The sequence below is a fragment of the Diuraphis noxia genome, unplaced genomic scaffold (genome assembly GCF_037042655.1).
Source record: "Diuraphis noxia isolate RWA-SAM2 unplaced genomic scaffold, SU_Dnox_SAM2 contig0002, whole genome shotgun sequence".
NCBI classification, from domain to species: domain Eukaryota; kingdom Metazoa; phylum Arthropoda; class Insecta; order Hemiptera; family Aphididae; genus Diuraphis; species Diuraphis noxia.
The window spans coordinates 72154367-72174068 of record NW_028301712.1 but is presented as its reverse complement, the minus strand read 5'-3'; the positions used below and the strand labels follow the sequence as shown (position 1 = coordinate 72174068).

At 31.6% G+C, this 19702-nt stretch overlaps 1 protein-coding gene across 7 annotated transcripts in view; it reads left to right on the top strand.

Moving 5' to 3' along the window:
- The window catches only part of cno (adherens junction formation factor afadin), a 65402-nt gene that overhangs the window by 41885 nt on the left and 3815 nt on the right, over positions 1-19702 (top strand). For 4 of the 7 annotated variants that reach the window (XM_015523964.2, XM_015523966.2, XM_089218562.1 and 1 more), the window contains 15 exons: positions 8559-8726; positions 9495-9736; positions 10140-10258; positions 10440-10601; positions 10770-11058; positions 11153-11298; positions 11372-11471; positions 12168-12443; positions 12528-12677; positions 12816-13055; positions 13126-13254; positions 13319-13384; positions 13470-13543; positions 13612-13730; positions 14151-14300. In XM_015523964.2, coding sequence (XP_015379450.2) covers positions 8559-8726; positions 9495-9736; positions 10140-10258; positions 10440-10601; positions 10770-11058; positions 11153-11298; positions 11372-11471; positions 12168-12443; positions 12528-12677; positions 12816-13055; positions 13126-13254; positions 13319-13384; positions 13470-13543; positions 13612-13730; positions 14151-14300 — 2430 coding nt within the window. Of the gene's footprint in view, positions 1-8558; positions 8727-9494; positions 9737-10139; positions 10259-10439; positions 10602-10769; positions 11059-11152; positions 11299-11371; positions 11472-12167; positions 12444-12527; positions 12678-12815; positions 13056-13125; positions 13255-13318; positions 13385-13469; positions 13544-13611; positions 13731-14150; positions 14301-14322; positions 16190-19702 lie in introns of all 7 variants that reach the window. The other 3 variants (XM_089218560.1, XM_089218559.1, XM_015523965.2) reach the window with 3 other exon arrangements.

Here is a 19702-nt window from a genome sequence, read left to right as displayed (position 1 = left end):
GTTATAGAATTCTATTTCCTTAAAGCCTGGGAGAGCTACGCGGGATTCAAGTTGAGTTCTATACCTCTAACAAATAAGCTATGATATTATATTATTATCTTTAAACCGACTAAAATATATCAAACAATATTAAAACGTAGTCGTGTTATATAAGATTTTTAAAAAATATATTTAAATTCCTGATTAGCATAATATAGTTAATTTAAATAAAAAATTAAATCCAATTTAATCGTCATTCGATGTAATAATTCAATGTGTGTTATTTATTAAGATCTTACGAATATAGGTAATATATGTTCTTATTGGGCTATAATAAATGATATGGACTAAAATTACCATCAATCATTTTTTTTTTTACCTTGGCATTTTCATTAACTTTAACACAAATCACTATGTGCCTACTTGTCTGAGGGTTTGAAAATGCAAAGCTGCAGTTTATTAAACTTAAAGTTTTTGTGAAATCTATAATCATAATAATAATAAAAACGGGAAAATTCCTAATAGTACAAGTATTATAAGATAAATTGTTACAATAAATAAATATAATATATATACAATATTTAAATTTTTAATACTAATAAATTAGAATATAAACTAGATAGATTGCTTATAAAATAAAAATATTACCTATTGTTAGTTAAGTAAATTTTATGAATTGTAACTAATGTAGAAAATGGATGGGACTTAGTTAATATGCATAGTCAATATGTATTTTGAATATATTTTCACGAAATTTATAGAAACTCTTCGAATAGAATTCATTAATGTTTAAGCCCATGTAATGCAATAAAATAGTACATATGTATATATGTATATCCTAGAATGTTAATATTTTTATCAAAATCATTATTATTTATTGACGACTTCATCATAATTTATAAATTGAACTAGTGACTGTTTAGTTTCTAAATACATGATAATGTTGTCAATATTATGTACGTAGATAGGTTATACATGTTTGTAACTAACTTTATTTTTATTGTTACGCAATTAATGGTGATACTTTAGATAACTTTAATGTCATTTTTTATACTTAATGTATTTAATTTCAAACAAAAGTTATACATCAATTCACAAATATTAAAATAATTAATGTAAAATACGAGTAAAATAAAATATTTTGATTTGATTTGAATTGGATTATTTAAAAACAGTATTTCAGTGTTAATAATATGGATATTTAATTAATAAAACACTAGTTTGACTATAAAACATTTAAGCATTTGATTACTTGCACTGGTAGTTATAAAATTAGAGTAGGTATTCGTTTTAGGTATTTGAGTTTTGTTCATAACATATAAAAACAATATGCAATGACAACAAATTTATTGAGGTATCGCATGTAGACTTGATACGAAAAGGTAGAAAAAACTGTTGTACACTTTTGGATACGCTTTTCTATTAGTTACCTTGTTATACAATATATTGGAGGACTAATGAATCAAAAAATGGATTTTTAAAATGATGTAATACTATCAGTAGGTAGATGTCACTGATAAAGTAATAAAGTCTAAAATAATCAATTTTTCTTAATTATTTCAAAGATATTTAAAAAAAATTAAATATTTTTCTGAATAAATCCATGCTAGAAAGTATATTTTATAATAACATTATTTTAAATTTAGTGAAATTTTTATCTGAAGATTCATATTATCTATTGAATTTTTATGTCCAAACTTTTATGTTTTAGACATTATGTTATGATTTATATTTTGTACCTCATTTTTATACATATAAACTTGATGTAAAATATAATAACGTTTTGTAATTAGTATAGGGCGAAAAAAACTGATAAATAGTATGTTTTACATGATATTTGCATTACTTACCTTATTACCTATCTTTATTTTTATCTGTCTTGGTTAATGGTAATACATTTAAGTTTTAAATTTTTTTAGTTTGTAATGTCATTGGAATGTTTGGAACATCATGATGCATTTATTTTCTGACTCATGGTTTATATCGTTAGTTGAAGATTACAAATGCTATATGTTTGTATACAATTATAAATTATAATTGCCATTGGGCATGTAGGTACAGAACTTTTAAAAGTAGGAAGTTGAGTTTCTCTGTAAATGTTGAATATTCTTTCTATATGATTTGAAGTACAATAGCATTGTATTTAGAAAAAAAACTTTCACTAATTTTTGTAATAGGTACCTTAATTTATTTTAGGTTTATAATGTTTTAAAATGGCAATCTATATTTTTAATATCGTTTAAACTAAACCAGATTATTAATTATAAAAAACATAATTTGTTATAGTTTAGAATGTCGAATCAATATTATTTATTATTCATAATACACATCTACCTAATTATTGATTTGTGAGAAGAGTGAAGTGGCTGGAGGGATACTCATGTCTAAATTTTAAATACTTTTAGTAATAAAATATTTTATATTTGTGTCATAACATTTTTCCGACAATTTTTCGCTCAGAAAATGATATTTAAAATAAGATTAAGACGTTAAAAAAAAAAAAAAGAGAAAGATACTCATACAAATTAGTATATAACTGATGAAAAGTGAATAATGATGTTTTGTTGTACATAAGATTTTCGTATAATGTATAAAATAAATTTTTACAGATATAAGCGTTTTATATAAAAAAAAATCACCTTGTAGAATATTTTATTACTATACTATTACTTCTTTATTTACTTTTAAACAGATGAAACTGTGCAGTAGGTAACAATACAATTGTTGTGTTTTTAAATGAACACTGTAAATAATTATTTTTTTATTGAAAATATAACCATGGTTATAAATATGTGTAATATTAATTTTTAAAATATATTTTAATGATAAATAATTTTACTATTTGTATATTTTAATATTTGTTAATAAGAATTTTCGTAGTCATGAGAATCGTGGAACATTATTGCGTTAATGGTATTTTCGTTTCTACCAAGTTTTTATTTTTTGGCCCGCAACCAAAAAAGCTTTTGTAGTCCTATTGTTCGATTATTCGTATATAAAATACTTATAATGTTGCCGTATTAATGAAATTAAATGATAGCTATATGTTTGGGAAAATGTTTGCGATATGATAAGTAGGTTATAGAAAAATCACATGGGATTGTACTTACAAATCTTCTATAGGTACTTAGAAGAACTTTTTTCTTTAAACTCTTGAATTCAATTTATGTTATTCTTCTTATACCCTGTAACCATTTTCAAATTTGTATCTGTACATAGTAAATGAAAATATAATATTGTTTTTACAGATAAATATTTTTCTATAATGTTTTTTAAGAATAAATGAAGTAATATTTATTTATCAATTACCTAGTGATAATTATTTGATTTTTTGCCTGAATATTCTTTTTTGTTTCTGGCCAAATTTGATAAGATTTCTGTTATTTTGGTTACTTATTAATAATCACATATTTATGACTAATATAGATTATCCTTATATAGAGGAAATATATCGAGTAGCGTTTTATCGGGGGGGTTTTTTTTTTTATAATTACCACTTAAAGTTTATTGTAATAAGGTTTGCTTATATTGTTATCAGTCTGCAAAAAATGAAGGTTCTAAGTCGATTACCATGTTATGCTTCCAGACTGTTTCCATTTTCAATGTCTCGTCACGTAGATATTATACCCACCATGTTGGCAAAGTTTCCTTATAAAACTTTCCTTTTTTTTACACATTAGCAGTTCGAACTTTCATGTATGTTCACGCTGTGGAGTAATGGTTCAAAAAAAAAACCTAACCTTAAGTACTTTCATACAACTATATAAGTAGTTCTACATCATATATTATATCATTGAACTTGTTCTATGGGTTAAAATATGATGGTGATAAACTGATTAACATGTTATTTCATATTACTTACACAAACTCATGCATTAGATTACTATTTTACAACGTCTATGTTTTTGAAATTTAAATCTCTTAGTGTTTGTAATAATTTTCAGTCCGTTTATATAAATATATATGTATAATATGTATTCATAAAATGTGACTAAATATGTTTTTATTTCATAATGTCAGTTACTGCGAGTTGTACGAAAAAAAAACGAACAAATAACTGTAGGTATCTATATAATTTTTTTTACACACTTTTACTTCAATTAGAACAAAATAATGTACTATAATATAATTGGATTCGGCATTATAATTTCGTTACTGGTCTATATGAATTCGCGTGCAAATAATATTTAGGGTGTGTCAGAGGCAAACGGAAACTTAGAACGGAACCATAACGAGAAATTTTTTTTTGATTATTGTATTTTGGTATTATTGTACGCTACTCAAAATCGCATATCCGTTTTTTGTTAGGCGTAATATGTATAAATTATTTGAAGATATGGACAAGTCTGATGTGTTTAAAAATTACATATTACGGACGATAAATTCATGTGTGCTTGTATGTGTGTTTCGCTCATAGTCATGGCATGAAAATTCACTATGGCTCTAAGTATACCGTAACTATTTTATTATATTTTAGGCATCTACAGTTGATTTAATAATCAAAGTATCTACTTATGTGTGCGTGTTTATATATTATAATATGTGGTATCGTTCGCTCTGCTATGGCTTATACAATATACATTATTATGTCCGTATAATATCCTTGCAACTAAAAACGAAATGGATATTGATTCGTGGTAGGCGTTCCGGAAATATGGTTATAGTTTTGACAGTAAGTTGTGTTTATACAGTTACGTTGTTTGTATTTAATGTCATGAATACTTTTATATATTATGTACCTATATATTGATAATTAGGTTATTGGCATAAAAGTGTTAAAGTTTGTTTATGTTTTTCGTTTATCTGCATTAATAAGGATGACTACGCATACATAGTTCGATTTTAAATATCTTATATTTTTTATAGGTAGGTATTATATATTTATAGTCAAAGCATGATAATTTTAAAATATAACTGTTGGCATTTTATCGACGAAATAACAGAATAAAAAACATTTACTTATAAGTATACGAATATTACTAATAATATATTTTAAAATGTAAATAATCGAATGTAATCAAGTAATCCGGTTATGTATAGTATGTTTTTGAATTACGTTCAAATTTTGACAACAAGACTGTATAAAATTAATTTTCCATATATTTTTATAGCTTAATACGTTTATGAAAAGAACTACCAGTTTATATAGCATGTTCTCGCATATTTATGTATTTACCGAATACGAAAACAAGCTAAATAAAAATGTATTATTTGATCAGCGATTGAACTGATCAATGTATATCTAGTAAAAAAAAAACTAATACAGGTAATAGCATTAAAAATTGCTCTTTAAAAATAGTCTCCCGTCAGGTTTGAAAGCATTATTGTGTTCTCTTTTATATCGTTTTTCTAAGGAAGGCGTTTTCAATGAAATAATACCATATGAAATGTTATTATACTTGTGTATTTAATATAAAAATACATTCATCTCGTCTAAAATAGTTCTTATAAATTACGTTGTTGTTGACTGTTGTGAATTTTGAATTTTTAAGTACATATTTAAAGTAATAACGGTGCTTAGAGTTTTCGAGGCTGAAATATTTCTTAATATAATTTCGGAAAATGTTTTGTGAATAAATAAATGACGTACTTAAGTGTTAACTTTTTTTTTAGTAATTCACCCGATTTATTTGATCTATAAAACGACAGGGTGTATGTAATGGTATAGTTGAGTTAATTATTCAAATGTTTTATATTGGTTCTTATTTTTTAAATGGCATTATATGAAGCAATCTAAAAACACTGTTATTTTTCTTGTTAGAGACTTTATTTTTTTATTTTAGAATTAGTTAAGGATTTGATTTATGAATTATTCATGAACTCTAAGTTTGAATTATTCGGCTCGCGTAAAAATTCGATTAATTAATAAAGACCCTGTCATGAGGGTGAAACAAATTGTTATGTAAATGTTCTCCGACCCTTTTGCTCAATTAACATCAATAATTATTTAGTCCGCGGTGTACGGTATGGGATATAATATTATGATATACAACATAATATATATTATATATTATGTACCTTTGTTTAACGATGCCGTAGATCCGTTCAAAACCTTAGGTGTTAAATAATAATTATGATAGGTTAGTGTAATATGACATGTTTGATTAAATTTCGGTTGAATTTTGTTTGCGTGATGGTCATCCTCGCTTTCCTTCAATTTACATATTTATTTCAGAGCGTATATACCTACGTAATTTTCTGAATATTATATAGCATACATTTTATTGTACAGTATACAGTGCATTTTTAGTTCCGGTGTATGATATAGATAAATTGTGTCGTATGACGTCATAATTATAATATGTCGTATCACGTTGGCCGTTTCTGCAGCAACCGTGTGTAGGTAATTCTGTTTTCTTTTTCTTCGTTCACATTTTTGTCCCTAGGTGATAAATTATACTTTTAGCATAGGTATCTACGTCACGAATTTATTCTTGAAAAGTCACTTGAGAACACCACACCCGAATATAATAAGTTATAAGTTATAACTTATCATTGTGTACTTATATTTTTATAATTTATGTATGTATATATTGTTGTGTATATAATTTTACTGCAAATGGCAAAACGTCTAGTCGTTCGCCATCCGTTTCAGTCCCTTGAGATTCTTCATTGTTATCGCCAAAAAGTTCTTAAATAAAAAGTACTTTATGTGAACGAATAAATCGTTATTTTAGTTGTTTGGTGTGATAAACTAAATAAAAAACAAGCTGTGGCAATAAAATACTCCCGCGTTTCGTTTTGGTATAATATGTAACTTTCTTGATTTTTAAGACTGAGATTTCGATGATAAACTTATGATATAGTCTTCATCGGCATTCATATTAACTGTTGTACAATTTAAAAATTAGGTATTTATATACGTATAATAAACACATTTAGACTTAATATAGTATAATTGCACCTTTAATTTTCACGTTCAGTTCTGATCTTCCGCATAACGCCGTGACGTCGGTGGTTGATTAGACTTTTAGCTTTTTTGAAGTGACATCTCTATTGTAGTGTTACTTGCGCATACTTTAGTACATCTATTCCTTAGACATGTCTTGTAAGACGATATAAGAGTAACAGTAATAATGTTATTATGTTTGTCAAATTAATGTGAGCTTTGACCCCGCTACCCATGATTGTTTTTGTAACCACCATGCTGACGTTACAGAATGGGTGACTTTGTATTTTGAATGACTGGCTGCTGTTATTATATATATACCCACGTGTCTTGTTTACGACAATTTTTTTTTTTAAGTTTACGTCTGTTATGTGCCAACTCGATTTTCTTCGTATACCGTCGTAAAACAGCGGACGTGGTGAATATATTATGTAGTTCTCAGTCACGGCGGGGACGTCGGCCGAAAGGGAGGAGATAACGACTATAATGTTGTTGTGTTATGATCTCTGTCGACCCCTAGCTTCAGGCATATTATGTATACAATATACATCTAGTGTTTTCGCGTATTTTATTTTTGGTGTTCCAAGTCGACGTCATTGTTTACCACACACACACACACAATATGAATAGCTTTTACGTCTAAAATTGGGTTACGTGTGCAAACTGCGTAATTTTGCTTAGTATAGTGGCGTATATTCTGTATATATAGATGGTATGCCCAGAAGCATTATTTTTTTTTACGTCTCGGTGCGGTTTTACTATATCCCTCGCTGAGAACGATCACCGCCGTCACGGGTCGAGTAAATCCTCGTAGTTATATTCACGCCGTGAGTGTGGAAGCGTCGAAAACAATTTTTTCATTCTGTATTTTTAATATATTATCCTCATTTGACATTTGTGTATCAATTCAATCACCTGACTCGACGTGTGACCGAGTAACAACTATAATAATGATAGTCATGCATGCCCGGCCAGTTGAGTACAAAAGACGGATCATACGTCATATTATATTATTGTTTCGCTCTATTAATACATAATATATAATGTACAAAATAGTGTATGCCTAGTAACTGTATTGTATGGTTAATGGTTATAGGTTCATTAATTATTGTTTTCCGCATTATTTTACTCGGAATTGCAGAATATTATTGATGTTTAGAGTTTTGGACTATATATTATTATATAACATTGTGTAGGCATTTCTAAATAATTATTTTGTATCATATAATATTAAGCACCTTCCAATATAGTATTCGTGCGAATTGTAGTATTGTTCGCTATGAATTTTTTTAATACACTTATAATATTATATTTCTTTATTTGTTTAAATGCTCAGCTTCCGTTTTTATATTTCAATTACATTAGCCATTTGATGTGTGAAGATGCTTACATTTCGAAACACGGAATAACATATAAACAGTAACACACATTCGAGCTATGATCAATAACGAAATATTAGAAAATAGTTATATCTAGATTAAAACAACTATTATATAAATTAAAGAAAACAACCGGTCCAAGTGTATTTTTGTTAACCCTTGATAAATGTCTAAATTATAAATTATAAAAAAAGTTTTTAAACAATATAGTATTAAGCATTTTTGGCATGTTATTAACTAACGCATTAACGTGGACAGATAAAATTATTTTTCAGATAATATCAGTAAATGAAAACGTTTATGTGTTATAGGTTCTATCATGTTCCATGTACGACGGAGGCCTGCCGATTACCATCCTAGAAAACGAAAAAAGAAACCGACACACAAGTGGAATCAGCAAAACAGCACCAGTGAAATGTTGGAATATCGATACGAGGACGGATTGGATAGATTGCCGTTCTTTTTAGAGCTCAACGCGGGTCAGTATTATGAATATTATGTACAGTCATTTTATTTTTATAAATCCTAAGAAATAAAACCTAACGAAAAATGAAAACCTTTTAAATTATTTTTTTCTTCGCATCGATCGCTAAACCTTTACATGAATTGCTTTGTTAACTGAACCTGTCAATTGGATGAAACACTTAAGTATATTATATAAAAATGACCTCGTCCTTCACTTTATTTGAAATTAATATTGATAATTTAAAAATTTTCTATAGCAAAACATACCTATATTGCATGAAAGTTATGTATAGTATTATGTTTATACGGATTGGGATTTCAGTGGTTGCTTGAAGTATAATATTTTTTACAAAAAATGTTATTCAGTTATTGGAAGTTATACATATTTTTTATATATATATTGAATTCCGTGCGTTTATATTGATTATTGTTTTGCACATTTGAATTGACAATGATATCGTGTAAGTTATTTTTGCCGTTAAAAATTCGTATGAATACACATCACTCATTCATAATGTTATCTATATTTATGTATCTTATTATTTAATTTTCGTATGGGTTTTAAATTGATGTAAGTATATAGCACTAGTTACTGCAATAATAAATTGTATGCATTTTAAAAAGTTTACAACAACCCGTAAGGTTAAATAAAAATAAAAGGAGAAATAATGTTGTGTATAATTCAATATAATATGATATACTTGTTATACTATTTATGCTATTTTTGGCTTAATTGTTTGTATGGTGGACCATTTCATTATATTATATTCATATTTTCGCAGACGGTATGGAAATGGTGAATCCCAAACGGTACCGGATTCATCCCAACGTGACGGAAGTGGGTTGCGAAAGACCGAATCAACCACCAAGCAATGCTCAGTGTCTTCAACTGAACGGTCCTAACATCCAACCCCGGCATTGCGTAATTGCGCACACTGAGGGCATCGTCACCGTGACACCCTGTAGCAGGGATGCTGAGACGTATGTCGGTGGGCAACGGATATTCGAAACTACTATACTCCAGGTAAGTTTTCGTGTACTTAGTGTCTATATGTGTATATTATCTGTTGTGGTGGAAATGTGTGGCCAATATCTTGCGACAAATATGGTCTTGAGTGAATATCATTGTTTCATGTGGGTGATAGAAGTTACACAAAATGAAAGCTTATCGCATGTTTACTTTATAGTATTAATACATGGGCACAAATGTTTAATGATGCTATAGTTCTAGAATCGCGGTAAAATTATAATTATATCGTTCTTATTACCCTGATGATTAATACCTTTTAGACGCTGGTGGTAAAAAATAAGATTTCGAACCACGCCTTGGCTACCACTGATAAATACACATTAGTCGGGGGAGTTACTGTTGCTGCTTATTTAAAATAAATAAAATAATTATGTTTTTTGTTTCATGTTGCGTATAGAACGGTACAATAGTGAAATTCGGACGACTGAACAATCTTAGGTTTTTAGACCCGTGTTATGACGAACGGCCGCGGCCTCGTAACAATTCGCTGAGAAACGTTCAAGACTACTACGACAGGTAAATATAATAAATATAGCTTCGCCCACTAACGAAACAGCTAGGAACACCGTGATTATACTCCTTTATACTATTTATTTAATCTGCTTGATAATTATTTTTGCACGTGATTTTGGTTTTTAGTTTGTCATTATTATTTTTGTTTTGTTTTGTGTTTTTGTTTTTTCTTACACTTAATTAGTGGGCCGGTAGACAACACCCAGCACTCGGCTATTATGCAACAAAACTTTGAGACAACTTTTGACGTGGACGGTAATATTGAAACGCGTTCCACTTCTAGCCAAGGGAATAAAGACGACACTAGATCACAGAGATCGATCACGAGCAGCCGCGATGGCAATCGGTATTATTATTATTAAATCACACTATATATAGTTATTACTTATTATTATTACCTGATGAGAATGATTGCCGACCATAATATTATGCGTGTATAATATTTAATACATTTTTTCTGTGTTCAGCGACGTCCAATAGTCAAGTATAACATATATTATTTACATAATTTTAGATTGTCTGCCGTATACGGCCGCACCAGTACTGCCCCGGTTGCAGACAACATTTTACCCTGTGTTTTGGAAGTACGGGAAGAGACTGAAGAAGCGTGGATTCACGCAGTCACCATGGACGTTGATCCGTCGACGTTGACATTTAAACACGCTCCTGCTTATTGTCTATACCTATTAGCTAGATATAGGGCATCGACTTCGTATCGACCTGATGTCACACCGATGGAACGAGCCAATCGTTTATCATTGACTTTTGCTAAAGTCGCCACTATACTCTATACTATGATACAGGTAAATGCGCATCGCCACTCCTATACCCGAATAGTTATCATTTCGATATTTTATTGTACGAATTTGGATAAATATAGATTAAATGGTTTTTTAGGGAAAACAAAATGATTTGACTTTACTATCATTTTGGCTCGCAATTGTCACTGAATTACGACAATTTTTACACAGCGATCGTCATTTGTCCAATTTTTTGACAGAGACTATTGAAATGCTCCACGACACTCAGCAAGCAGCTATGCGGTATTTTTTATTAGATTTATAATTTAGTAAGATAATTTCTTATTACATTTTTTTTTTTTAAACTGTTTTTTAGATTTATTGTTGAGTGTATACTGGAAGAACTTATGTCGGTGTTGCCCGATCTTTTTGCAGATAACACAGACGTCGATAATGAACACTTACCCGCTAATTCGGTTCGTTATATTTATATTTAATCTTTATCAATCCAAAGCACTATTTGTTTTTTTTTTTTTTTTTTTTTTTTAACTATATCGACTCCTTGAAGCTTCTGTCACTGGGTAGCCCTCCCTCTTCATACCAATAATATCTTGTAAATCATTCATCATATTATCAAATATTATATTTGGTTATTTAAATATACTGCAGTTAACTTAATTGTATATAAACAATGGTGTACGCAGGAATTTTTAATGGGGGGGGGGGAGCTTGAAAATAAATAATTACTCAGTTGTGTCACAGGCTTAACAGGTTAACTCGGGCATCGGAATAACGATGTTTGGATAGACGGATAGTGTTGCTAACATTAGTTCAATGATTATCATAGATTATTGATTTATATGAACTGTGGCATGGCTAAAGATAGTATCTTTAATCATGACTGTTGACTATGAAATGTAAAAAAATATTATCTATGAACCTTAGGAGTTTAGCTAGTTTAGGACAATATCGTTTGCACTAAATAGGTAAACATATGACTTAAGAAACTATATTAAGTCGTGGTAAATATAAAAACAAAAAACTATAATACGGGCAATGGGGCCTCCCCCCCCGCGGACGCCACTGTATATATATATATATATATATATATAAAATATATAATATATATATAGTGTATAGGTTAGTAATTTGGCGTTTTTCCATTTGTACAGATCGTCAGTAAGCTTGGTACGATGATGACCACACTTCGCGAAGGACGCGTGAATGCGTCACTGACCATTCAAATCTACAACCAAGTTTTTAGGTTCATCAATGCTTGGGCGTTTAACCGCCTAATCACTGCCGACACGAGTTATTACACGCGCGTGTGGGGTGCGCGTTTGAAGTCTCGAATAGGACGTTTGCAGGCATGGGCCGAAAGACAAGGTTTAGAAGTTTCCGCCGACTGTCAGTTGGCGTTGATTTCGCAAGCAGCGGACTTGCTACACGTGAGTGATACACAAACTTACCGAAAAAGCCACGGCACCTAGTGCTAATTGAATAATATTATTTTGCTTGTCATTATTGTCTAGGCGCCAAAATACACTGGCGAAGATTTGGCTAGCATCACTTCCACGTGTTTTAAGCTTAACTCGCTCCAGCTTAAGGCCCTATTGGTTAAATACCAACCAGCACCTGACGAACCAAGACTGCCTCATGAACTCATCGACAATGTCGTTCGGGTAACTGTTTATATGTATTACAATATATTTGATTTTATCTCGAAGATTTACTATTTTACTGTAAATTTTGAAAACGAATGATGTAACCATAGAAAACTGGTACTTTTCTTGTCTAATCGGTTTTTTGTTTATGCATAGGTTGCCGAAAATTTGGCCGATGAGTTAGCCCGATCAGACGGCCGCGAAATACGGCTGGAGGAAGAAGATGAACTCATGATCACGTTTGTTCAGCCCGAAGAAGGGTTTAGCTACGAGGTGGCTAGGGGTGTCCCTCCAGGTCTCATCGAATTTATTCAACCTCTTCAGCAAGTCGGTATGTGTCGTCTGACACTTCACTCAAACGCGTCTGGATTGTGGACTGTCTACTTTTTACCCAACGTAATATTAATTTAATTTGTTAATATAATACTCTAACTGCATTATTATATATTTTCTAAATATCGAATAGGCCCGAAGTCCAAGCGCCTTAAGTAATAGGAGTGGTGGTTATGCTATGCAAGCACCCGAACCTGACGTACAAACAATAAGGTTGCACAAGTCAAACAATGGAATGGGCTTGAGCATTGTGGCGGCAAAGGTAAGTTACTGTGTGTTGTGTCATCCACATTTTCGTATGATTTTGAATGTTTTTGTTTTTCTAGGGTGCTGGTCAAGAACGGTTAGGGATTTACATCAAATCCGTAGTGAAAGGAGGTGCAGCGGACGCGGTAATTGTTAAAAATAATAATATTGTTTTTATTGTGTTTTAATCATCGATAATATTAATTAGTATTTATTATTTATTTTTATTAGGACGGAAGACTTCAGGCCGGCGATCAATTGCTAAAAGTTGACGGACAAAGTCTGGTTGGCATTACTCAAGAAAAGTAAGTATAGGTTACTAAACTGTGTGTTTTGCTAAAATTTCCTAGCTCATCTTAAATTATTAATTTAGGGCAGCGGAATATTTGGTGCGTACAGGACCGATAGTGTCATTAGAAGTAGCCAAACAAGGGGCTATACACCATGGTCTGGCTACCTTGCTTTCTCAGCCGTCTCCCATCATGACTAGAGGTAAGATATAAAATACAATCTTATATATATAATTTTATCAATAATATATTGTATAACACGAGAATGTTGTTGCATAACCGGGATGTCCAAATAAAAGTGCTTTTGTTGGTAATTTGTAAACTCGTCGAGAAAAATTTAATCGATTAAAATTACTATTTTCACTTCTACTAATGATCTATTTTTCATATCTATGACTAACTCGCTTAATATAAATCGATGCGTTTTATATATTTTAATATGCATTTTAGCGTGAGTCGATCGCTTTCTATAAATAATTCTCGTGCAGCGTTTGACAAAAGCCAATAACGCTGCGCACATTTCATCTAGCCCAAAAAATCTCTATTGAAATAAAATATAGAAACATTGTTAGACGGCCGACCGTGCAATATATATTTACGATTAAAATTCAAACGTTATTAGATTCCGTCCGTAGGGAAAGGCCAATATCTGATTATCAGCCCCGCGTGAAAGCGAAAATCCCACAAGGCAGTTTATCGATGCATGATATACACGAATGTAGCGACGAAGAAGTGATAACTACTTGGATGACGGATATGCTATCTTTATCAGGTGAATTGTGTATGGGTTATAGGTGTTGTTGGTGGTGGTGTTGGTGTTGGTGGTGGTGGTGGTGGTATTACAGGTAGAACAAACGTAGCGTGCTGCAGGGATCCCACGCAACCCCGCTTTGGGCACATGCCCTCTTACGAACCCCCATCCGTCTATCTGTCGGTGCCTGACGTCCGTAAGAAATGCTATAAAATACCACCAGAAAACGAGCTGTGCCTGTGCGAAGATATCTTTCAGCAGCATCAGGCCAAGCTGATCAACTGCGACATGGAAGATGCTAGCGCCGTTGAATCGTATAAAGACCCGGATTTAGATTCAAATGAAAATGTGTGTGATGGTTCTGCCAATAGTGACTGTTGTTGTGGTGGTGGTGAAAATAGTGGTGAAGGTGAATCGCTCAAATCATCGTCGTCGTCGTCCATTATTGGTGCCAGAAATGATCAGAATAATGGTGTCGTTGAAGAACTGGTCGTCGAAAACCGAGAAAAGCTCACGGCCGAAGAACGGGACAAAGTCCTTCGTGAACTCGAAGACATCGTGACCGGGAATTTTCTAACCAAAGTCCGTCGATTTAGTCAAGATATTCATTCGGACTCTTCTGCCGGCGACGATCATCGATGCGGTTCTGACCAGTTGCAGCTGACTTGTGCTGCAGCCGCATCTAGACTACGTGGCAAACGATCCAGTTCTTTGGACACGGATGAGATCGTCAATTACGGTAAAGTAGCTGAGCTGACTCGAAGATTCTCCAGGCTAGGCGAAGCCGGCGTGATCACACCCCGACATTATCGGTCTGAATCAGATTTCTTCGGCGAGTCGGCGATTTCTTCCCGTCATTTCAGCCATCGTCACAATCGCGAAGACGACTTATCATCGTCCTCGTTATCCGGTGATGGAATTGGTGGTGGTGGTGAGGTCGGTGGCGATGTTATTACAAGTAGCGGTGATGATTACGAAGTCGTCCGTCAACCAATCCGAATGGTTTTCATACGGCCTATGAGCGTCAGCGATGATCGGCTTTATAACAGGAGTGGTGGGGTTGTGTTGACTGAAGTGACGAGTGACGGCGAGAATGATGTGAATCAACAAAAGCAACGCACATTATTGAACGCAACGCAAAACCGGCGTCGGTCTTTCAGGAAGAGCGTGGCATTTGACAGTTCTCTGAGTTCAACCGATGGTGGTGGTGACGTGGATTGCGGAAATGGCGATGATGTAACGGTGACCCGTTACCGAAAGCTAAAGGGTGGATGGCAGCAACCCGAGACAGATCAGCACTTGCAGCCGGCGGTAGCTGATTGTCGGACTGCTACCACTAATTACAGCAAGAGCTCAGACACGGTGTCTGTGTCAAATTTTTGCCGGTCTCATAGACGGTGCTCTAGCGTGGACGTGTACGACCAAGTGAAAAATATCGTGTTTCTTGACGTGGAAAAAACAGAAAAAGAATTTCGGGACGGGCTGCTGGCTGAAAAGAATCGGCGACGGGAAGCTATCCGGGACTACATGGCCAACAAAGAGCTACTGCTAATGAAGATGAAATCGGCTAGCGTGGGCGGTGTACTGCGCTGGAACCAAGAGCACCAGGACACGCTGCTGGATGACGAAGAACCATCGCAGTCACCCGACTCGGGTGGTGGGTCGTTTGAGTCGCCGCCGTCTCCGCCGCCCAAGGACGGGCTACGGAGAGTCCTCCGCACTGGATTAAAAGGCAGGCGGATTAGAAGGTTAAGAAAGTTAGACTCGAGAAGTAGCGGCTTAGCGGTGGCAGACCTCTGGCGCGTCGTCGGTAATAGAGACGTACCACCGCCGTTGTCGTCATCGTCACGACACAGTGTTGCAGGTTGTTGTTCGTCTGCAGAACCACTCGATAATCATAATATTACGCTGTGAGCACCGAAATACACACTTGTAACGAACAAAATTGTACAAATAGATGAATGAAAAAATAAATTCCGCTCGCTTTTGCTTATTCCGTAGTTTTAAATACATTGGCTATATAGCTTTGCTTAGTACCTATTCAGTATTTGTATTGCGTTATTATGTTTTTTGTTTTACGCGTAAGTAGTCGTGTTTTAAAGTTCTGTAGTCAATATAGAATGTGGTGTTAAACTACCTCCTCACAGGTGCGTAACCAAACGCGCCTGGTTTATCACCTTGCTACCCTGCTGTCAATGTTAATGATTGCCAACTTTCACGATGCTCGTTGTTCACTCCTACACATCAGTGCATATTGTGGAAGTAGACTGAGTCTATGAGAGCTTGCCTAAGTTGTACCAATATATTATTGTTTTTTTTAATAAATATTGTTGCATGTGGGTAGTTAAGACATGTGAAAACAGTCAAGCTCTCATGTAGCATCATGAAAAAAATAGAAGCGTAACCAGAAATCCAGCGGGATGAGTTTTGTAAAAGGGTAGTAGTTTAGTAGTTACTAATTAGGTTAAAAACTCAGAGAAGGAATTCTTTCAACTATGTCAACCGGTAGGACTTTCTAAATCAAAATGTATGTAAAACTTCGTTTATCGTATAATCGATTATAATTTAAATCTATGTATTTAAAATCGGTAGGTTAGGTTAGGTTAGGTTAAGGATACTATATTATCTTTATCTAAGTCAATTACTGTTTGAAATAAAATTTTCGATACGAATAAAACGTAAATTTGATTTGGTACTTTTTACGTATTAAAACTTCTCCAGCTGTTGACCTTTAGGTATATAAATATACACGCGTTCGGTGTTTTGTTTTATTCCAAAGAAGTTAACTTTCATATTAATTACGATATCGATCGTGCAGTATAGTCACAAATGTTTAAATTTCAAACTGTTTGCAATGTTTGCATAGTAAGCGTATTTATTTTCTCTCGCCGCAATCGCTGACTGATATTTATCGTATCATGTTCCTTTATTGTGCCGCATACATTTTTTTTACGTTCACTTCTAATGCTAAATATGAATGTTGAAATAACGGCTGCACAAAAAATATTTCTCGTCTAAGACAAAACTAAAAAATTCTGAACGTCGTCGTGATTAAAAAAAAAAAATTTATTTATTCTAAAATTGAGAAAGACAGACATGAATATATTTACGATTATAAAAAAAACAACATTTTAACAAATTCTGTATTATTTAAAGTTTTAACGAACAATCTTAAATTGCCGTCTGTATTCTCATTTATTTTAAAATCATAAAAAGTAATGAATAAATCATAGGTGCTATAATTATTCGGTTGAAAATTTTATTATAATATTATTGGATTACAAAATTGATAAGAATTTAATATTTTGATTTTAATATAATATGATTTTATACTTATAGACATATTTTATTGTGCATAAGGGGAAGATACAGTTTTTGATTTTAACCAATACATACCATATACGTCAATGTTGTGATTTCTATCTCCCATAATAATGATACCTTTAATTTTTATAAGAGGTTAACTCACTCTAAATTTTAAACAAACGGAGCTTAACGTGATCTGCTGAACGTAAAATTTGTTATGTTGTGCACTTGTAAGACGGAGACAACACATGCGGGTGTAGCTTCCTCCTTAATGAATTATTCATAAGGTACAATTTGCGATATTATACGTTTGTGAGACGCAGACGACGTATGCGGGTATGGCGTCGTTTTAACATATAAGCTGATATCACTACGTTGGCGATTGATTACATTAATATACGATATTATAAATTATAATGCGTAGTTTCTAGAAACAAAATTTATTTCGTATTATAAATTTATAGCATTAGTATTTGTGAATTTAGCAAATTCTTCTGAAAAGCAAAATCCATATTATTTTTTATATTTAATAACTATACTCAAGGAAATGTTTAATATTTTTGTTATTTTGAATAGAATTTTAAAAGTTCGGTTGTACCAAGTGCGAGTGCCTAAATAGTTCAGGAGATCAGATTTTTATCACGCTAATTATAATATATAATTTTATTTATTTATTATAAATATTATTGTTTCATGGTTAATTTAGTTAATTGCATATTTTGCTGAGTATAATTTATAACTTCGCCGTCTGCATGTAATTATGTAGTTTTTAATGAAAATAAATTTTAAAAAATATAGTTTTGTTTCTAAATTTAAATTTGCATGCTGTTTTTTTAAATTCATTTTTTTTATCGATTTGAATATTTCATAAATACAGCTTGGGAACCGGACATTTTCTACTTCTAATATGATTAGTGATTACCTGTATAGAACGAATGCATGTTATTGGGTATAATAATAAACAGCATGGGAAGTATTAATAATTTAAACTCGATAAATTTTATAAGCGCGTAAGGTGATTTATTCCCTAATAGTATTAATTTTTTGAACAGTAGATGTATTCAAAACCCTCGGTAAAATATTGCTCCCAATCATGGTTTTGTGCGATTAAATATAGTTAAAATAAAATAATTAATAAACTTACTAAAAGTGTTTAAAAAATTAATCGAAAGCATTGTAAGTACTAAATACTATATACGTATATAATGGGTAAACATTCATAAATAATTAACTAAAAATAATTTAATTACATTTAAAATTTACATGACGTCAAATAATATCAATACTATCCAGAAATATTCACATACTTCGCCCTTTTCTGTTTCGTTGAGACAAAATATCTTATTGTTTTTGAATTTAAATATTTGCTCTGTTGAACGATTGAAACTCAAATCACGATTTTATCTCGCACTTTCTATTAATTATAATTTTTATTTACGATTTACCTGATCTTTAAGTTAAGTGAACCTATTTTTATTTAAATTGCTGTTATATTAATGAATGTTTTACGTGACTGGTATATTTATTTATTTATCATAATTTTTATTTTTTAACTTATAATTTAATTTATTCATAGTTTTGTTATGTTAATTTTTAACTCTCAATGAATGAAAGTTTTTAAAATATATATTTAGAGTGATCTCCTTTATGATCTTTAGGCTTGCACAATTTACAATTAAATTTGAAATTTAGAAATATTTTATGTTACCTATCCATCTTTTATATCATGAACTTCAATAATGTATTTTTCATTGTCAAATAAAAATAACTGTTTTATACATTTATTATTTATTTCTATTAATAGCTTTTGATTTTAAATGATTATTCCTATTTGCTGTTAGTGGAAATTAATTTTTAAGGAAATTAATAATTACTAATTATTAAAAATGAATATATTTTTAAAACATTGCCAATTAAGTATTATTGCTCATTTGTTTTTCTAATTACCATTTTTTTTTTTTTTTTTATTAATGATTATTGATTACCAAGTTGTTATTTTAATCTTTGTTTATGGTTTTATTTTTCAAATTCACTTAGAAATTTACTTTTTAAAGATTACATTTGTTTAATGTTAGTTTTCAAAATTATTGCTCACTTATTATTGATTTGCTTTTATT